Source organism: Magnolia sinica, chromosome 10 (genome assembly GCF_029962835.1).
Source record: "Magnolia sinica isolate HGM2019 chromosome 10, MsV1, whole genome shotgun sequence".
Taxonomy (NCBI): Eukaryota; Viridiplantae; Streptophyta; class Magnoliopsida; order Magnoliales; family Magnoliaceae; genus Magnolia; species Magnolia sinica.
Window position 1 is genome coordinate 77552490 of NC_080582.1, and position 6515 is coordinate 77559004.

General features: G+C 38.3%; 1 protein-coding gene across 1 annotated transcript; it reads left to right on the top strand.

Annotated features, from left to right (window-relative positions):
• The first annotated feature begins 318 nt into the window (after positions 1-318).
• LOC131217062 (aspartyl protease family protein At5g10770) lies at positions 319-3035 on the top strand. The gene is made up of 2 exons (XM_058211791.1): positions 319-571; positions 1610-3035. Exons 1-2 carry the CDS (start codon positions 394-396, stop codon positions 2878-2880), a joined length of 1449 nt encoding a protein of 482 aa, XP_058067774.1. The 5' UTR covers positions 319-393; the 3' UTR covers positions 2881-3035.
• Positions 3036-6515: the final 3480 nt, after the last annotated feature.

The window sequence follows — 6515 nt, forward strand, 5'->3', positions numbered from 1 at the left end:
AATACGTGTATTTGGGACCCACATCTTCATCAATTTCCGTTCCCAGACATCATCCATAACTCATTCCATCCACATGATGTCCTGCAAAATCGACACTCCTGATCACCAGATAACATGTGCTAGCCATTCACACAGTGGATTCCTCTCTCTCTCTCTCTCTCTCTCTAAAAAACCCAACAATCAGCTGACTTTCTTAGAGTGTATGTACATGCACGTGAAACACCAATAATTCTCATGCACCAGTGGGGCCCAACATCCAGTCCTTCTCCTTGTTCTCATTCCAAACTCCAACACCCAGGAATCTCTCTCTCTCTCTCTCTCTCTCTCTCTCTCCCCCCTTCTTCTTCTACTCAAAGTCTCAACTGGGTTTTCTATCCTACATTCAATTCTTCAATGTCAAAAGCAATACCCCATCAACCATTGATGTTCTCTCTCTTTCATATCCTTTTTCTTCTTATTCTCATTACTACAGATGTTGGTCATTGTTTCAAAGACAATAAAGTGCTAATCTTGAAGAAGTTTGATCAGAGAGAAGATAGTCCCACCCCAAGATGCCTTCCACAAAAATCAAGTATGTTTGGATATGGTCTGAAATACTAGTGAAATTGATATTTACATCCAATGTTTTTCATGTGCTCAACCCCCCTTTTTCGTACTTTGGAGTTACAATACTGTTTCTGTTCTCATACCAAAGTAGCCAAACGGGTGTGTATCATTTCTCTAACAAAATCATATAGCCTAGTCTAACTCTTCAGTTCTTCATTTCCAAGTGTATATATAAAAATAGTTTGTCATTTTAAATTTTCTTACTTTTAGTAGTTTTTTCACAATTTGCGAAACAGAAAGAGCTCTTCCATCTCTTCGTTTCATGACTTAAAAAAAATAAAATAATAATAAATAAATAAATTCTACTAAGAGTAGAAATATTCCCAAAATCAGCAAATTATTTTCATTGCTGCCCAAGTCAATCTTAACATTGTTTGGATTTATTTTGGGGTCTTAGCATTTGGGTTGATGGGTTTTCTAATTGTAATTACTCTAATTGAGAATTCTAACTTCTAGATAGAGAATTCTGTGTTTCGTTGTTAGCATTATTAGGCTGTTTGGCTGGCCTATTTTAAGTTGTGATTTTATTGAACTGGGTGTTAGCATGATTGAACCGTTAGATTGAGAATTTTGTGTTGTTGTTGGTATCAGTTCATGATTTATTTTTTTCCCTCGCTTTTGCGAGTTCTACTAAGTGTAGAAAATCCCAAAATCATGAATTATTTCTATTGCCACTCGAACCTGAACTTTGTTTGGATTATGTGATGTTCTTATGATATACTTTCATGGGTCTTAACATTTGTTTTGGGGTTTATTAACATTGTGCCATTTAAAGTAGTGTTTGGATCAAAATATTTTCTAATTGTGAATTAATCTGATTGCATTTTTTTGTTCTAGTTAGAGAATTCTGTGTTTTTTGCTATTAACATAATTGAACTGTTTGGCTGGCCTATTTTAAATCACAATTTTATTTTAAAATACTTTCTCCATTGAAATACATGACGATGGAGCTGGTTCTAACGCTCAAATTCAAAACCCAACTCAAATTTTATCGGCATCGCAGGAAGAGAGAAGAGTTTGGCCATACTGGAAATGAAGCACCACGATTCGTGCTTGGGTCCAATTAAGAACTGGGACAATAAGCTTCAAGAGCGCTTAATTTCCGATAATTTCCGGGTGAGGTCGTTGCAGTCGCAAATCAGAAATGCAGCTTCTGGCAGGACCGAAGGCCTGTCGGAAATTCAAATTCCTCTAACTTCTGGTATGAAATTCCAGATTCTGAACTACATTGTTGCCTTGGAATTGGGTGGCCGGGAAATGACTGTCATCGTTGACACCGCAAGTGATCTCACGTGGATCCAATGCCAGCCCTGCAAATCTTGCTACACCCAACAAGACCCGCTCTTCAATCCCTCCGCCTCTCCCTCCTACCAATCAATCCCATGCAATTCGTCGACCTGCCAGAATCTCCAATTTGCGACAGGCAACTTGGGTGTCTGCAGTTTGGACCCGCCGACCTGCAACTACGATGTCAGCTATGGTGATGGGTCTTACACTCGTGGTGAGCTGGGCCGCGAGCAGCTCAATCTCAGCAGCATGGCGGTAAATGGGTTCATCTTCGGCTGCGGCCGGAGCAACCATGGACTCTTTGGTGGGGCTGCTGGTGTAATGGCCTTGGGCAGGAGCGATCTCTCATTGGTCTCACAAACAGCATCTCAATTTGGAGGAGTTTTCTCCTACTGTCTGCCATCAACAGAAGATGACAGCGCTTCTGGTTCTTTGATTCTAGGCAACGATTCATCCATTTACAAGAATTCTACTCCGATCACATTCACTAAAATGATCTTGAACCCGCAGCTATCGACATTCTACGTTCTCAATCTGACTAGCATCAGCATTGGTGGGGTAGCACTGAAAGCTCCCGGATTCGTCAATGGTGGGACCCTCATCGACTCAGGGACAGTCATCACAAGGCTCCCTCCATCGGTCTACGCGACCCTGCGGGCAGAGTTCTTGAGACAGTTTTCCGGGTACCCACCGGCGCCGGGTTTTTCGATCTTGGACACATGCTTTAATTTGAGTGGGAATGCAGAGGTGAGCATTCCTACAATCAGATTGCATTTTGAGGGAGAAGTTGAAGTGAATGTGGATGCTTCTGGGGTCTTTTATTTTGCAAGGAGTGATTCTTCTCAGGTCTGTTTGGCTCTGGCCAGCCTCTCATCTGATGATGAAATTGGGATTCTTGGGAATTTCCAGCAGAAGAATCTGAGAGTGGTTTACAATACTAAGGACTCTGTGTTGGGATTTGCAGAGGAGGTTTGCAGTTACAGTTAGTATAGGAAGAGAAAAGGCAGGAGTGGTGTGGATATTGTATATATCCTAGTAGTGTGGTTTTCTGTTATCTGTTTGGTGTTAAAAACCAATATCTATTGGGATTTGGGTTCTATGGGCAAATGCACAAAAGTGGATTAGTCCTGATTGAGGTACCAGCTATAAGTAGTTGCCTTTTTGTGTGTGTGTGTGTGTGTGTGTGTGTTGTTGTATGAAGTTTGGGTGTATATTTCGTGACTGTTAAAGTTTCTGCTTTTTGGTATTCTGATTATTACATTTTAGGTTTTAGATGGGAAAGGGGTTTGGAGTGTGTCTTATCACTTTTTGTAAGTTGTTCTGGGATTTGGCTCCATACAAAGTGTGTTTGGATGCCCAATTGGGATGGATATTGATAATTTTTTAGTGAGGAAATGGCCATATTGTAATGACATTTCCTAGGAGAGAGAAAGTAGCCCTTAAATTGCAATTACTAGGTGAAAAACTATTGAAAAGAATACAAATTCCCTGATGTGATAGTTTTCAAAATAAAGGAAATTAGTTTCCTTTTCTTAGAAGGAGGAAATCCATTTCTAAAAATAAAATTGTTGCTTTGATTGTAGGAAAAAATGACACAAGCAAGAAGTAGAGAAAAAAAAGAAATATTGCTTTGATTGAAAATGGAAGTGAGAATACACTATAAATGATTTAGAAATTCACTTATTTAAGGTGGGAGATTCACTCATCCACAATTGAAAATTCACTCACCCAAATATAAGATGACTTCTTAACTCTTAAAGAAAATATACTAATGCATGTTTTTTTCACTTATGAAAGTATATTTATAGAGAGATGGAGGGAGATTAAATAGAGTGGGTGGGAGAGAGAGGAGCATTGAATGGGCAGGAAGCCAATCATTGGTATTTTTAAGCCACACTTAAATATTATATGGTTCTTCTTTGTGTAGCAAGAGCTGCATCAGAGAAATTTTACTGCTTGAGATGATAACTTTTTAACATTTTCATGAAAATAAATAAATTCTTAATATGGTGATGGACTAGTTGGATGGCCTGCATTTATTATGGGGGCCCCACATTTGCCCAGTACACCAATGGACTGGGCCTCTAGTAAAGGGCATGTTCAAGCCTTCAAACTAATATAATTGCAATTGGAGCTTAGTTGCCAAAATCTGAACATTAATGAAGCTAATTACAGTTTAATCTCTCTCTCTCTCTCATTATTATTATTATTATTATTATTATTATTATTATTATTTATAATGGAGCTGGCTGTGGCAATTCAATCCAATAGTGTATCCAAAGTTGAGATCCCAGTTATTAATTAAAGTGGTCCACCAAAAACATATCTTCACTCCAAATCGTATCAATAAATTAATATTGTGGGCCACTCATAATTGTTCCAATAAACTGATATTGTCCCACCTAATTAGCAGTGGAGAAAAGCATGTACTGGTTTGTTTTTTTAAAAGAGATCTGGACCATTAAACTTGTCCAAAATCAAAGCGAGAGAGCGTCGGGAGACTGGAAATCGCGGGGAGATTTGCTCTTTCTAGCTATAGGATTTTTTTTCTTCCTAATATATTGCTAAGAATAGTTTGGATATATGAAAGAAGATGAATTCATTGATGAGAAATAAAAAAAATATCGAAAAATTGAGTGGCTAAGGCTAAAATAGCTACTTTCAGAATAATAGAAAGAAAAGCAACGACTGGAGTGAGAGCTGGTAAGAGGATTTCTCACTTCTTTCTTTCATTCAAAACCATGCATGAGACTTTCATCTCGAAATTTTTTCTCGTGATTTTCTCGTTGCTTTTTGTATATATATATATATATATATATATTTTCTAATGTATTGCAATGGGCTGCTAATTCCATTTCACACACTCCAATCCATCATTGGATCCTCGATAACCCAAACAGAAACACCCGCTTAATGCTTTGGAAATACTAATTTACATTAATCTTTTGATTTTGAATGTTGAAAATCAATTTTAGAAAATAACTATTATTTTTATAATATAAATAGTATTAAAAACCGTTTTAAACATCTTCATTAGCAAACAATTGTGGGCATTACTTGGGTCCCTACCACGAAAGAGCCTGATGGCCATTGATTTAACATATCTAATGTGGTCCCACATGATGAAAGGCCATGACCTAATATCCATGTGCTAACACATCTGCTAAGATGCTTTGCACAAGTGAAGTTCCCATGAGAAAGGATGATTGAGGGCTAGTTCAACACTCTAAAAAATGGGAGAATTATTTGATACTCCAGTAGAGATTGGCATTTGATAGTCAGCACCCGGAAATGGACTGGGATTGTATGGTGATCCCAACACCATGTGGCTTGGTGGTGTTGGGCGTTGGCAGCATTTTATTGGACCACATGCTGTTGGAAATACGGTCCCGGGAACGGGTTGGCTACTCCCCCTAACACCAGCCAATGGCTGGTGGTGGGTGCTCCGTGGGCCCCACCATGATGTATGTGTTTCATCCATGCCCGTCCATCTATTTTTACAGATAATTTTACAATATGAGACCAAAAACGAGATATATCCCAATCTCAAGTGGACCACATTACCGGAAAAAAGTGTTGAATGAGCGTCGGCCATTAAAAACATTTTGGTGGCCATAAAAGTTTTGGATCAAGCTGATTTTTGTTTTTTCCCTTCATCTGGGCCTGTAGACCTAATCAACAGATTGGATGTCAAATAAACAGTACAGTAAGCCTTAGGAGGATTTTAATGGTGGATATCTAATCACTATTGTTTTTATGTGGTGTGGACCACCTAAGATTTATATACCTCTAATTTTTGGGATAAGCCGTAGAATGAACTTTAAAAATGGATGAATAGAATGGATGAAACACATACATCATGATAGGGCCCACGTAGCGCCGATCAAGCCAATCCGTTTCCATGTAAAGCATGTTTGAAAGTTGTTAAGTGGTAGTGTTGGGGTCACCACAGTCTATATCTCTTTGAAAATTGTCAGGGTGGCATACATCCACTCAAATTAAATTGACAAAATTCAAAATTAGATTAATTGAACAATCCTAACCTTTGATTCCCAATAGGACACCCTTTATTTTTATTCTTAACCGCTGTATATGCAGTGAGGTAAGCACTAAAAAATTGTACACATGGCATATAAGTAATTCAAATTAGACTGTCCGGATTATGGGTCCCACCTTAGATGTTTCATAAATAAAAAATTACAATCATAAATAAAAAATTACAATAATTTGATCATCTTCTTCTTTTTTTTTTTTTTTTTACACATGCACACCCACCCCACATACTCACGCTAGTGGAATTTCACCTATGGGTACTCGAACCCTTGACCGGAAGTTAAAACTCCTGTGAGTCTACCACCTGAGCAAGAGTAAGGACCCAATAACTTGATCACCTGACTATTGGATTGGTGGACACTGACCGGACGGTCCAAAAATAAAAAATAAAAAATCCAACAATCATATTTCAGAAAACAAGTGTCAAATGGTAACGGTGGTTTTGGGAATGTGATTAGAGTGAGTTCCACGGTTTAGGTGGTTTAGATTAAGTTAATGTATGCCAAGTTTGAGTGCGTGCGTGTAAAGCATCACAGGCTGCCAGAGCATCAAATAGCTCCCCTTATTAG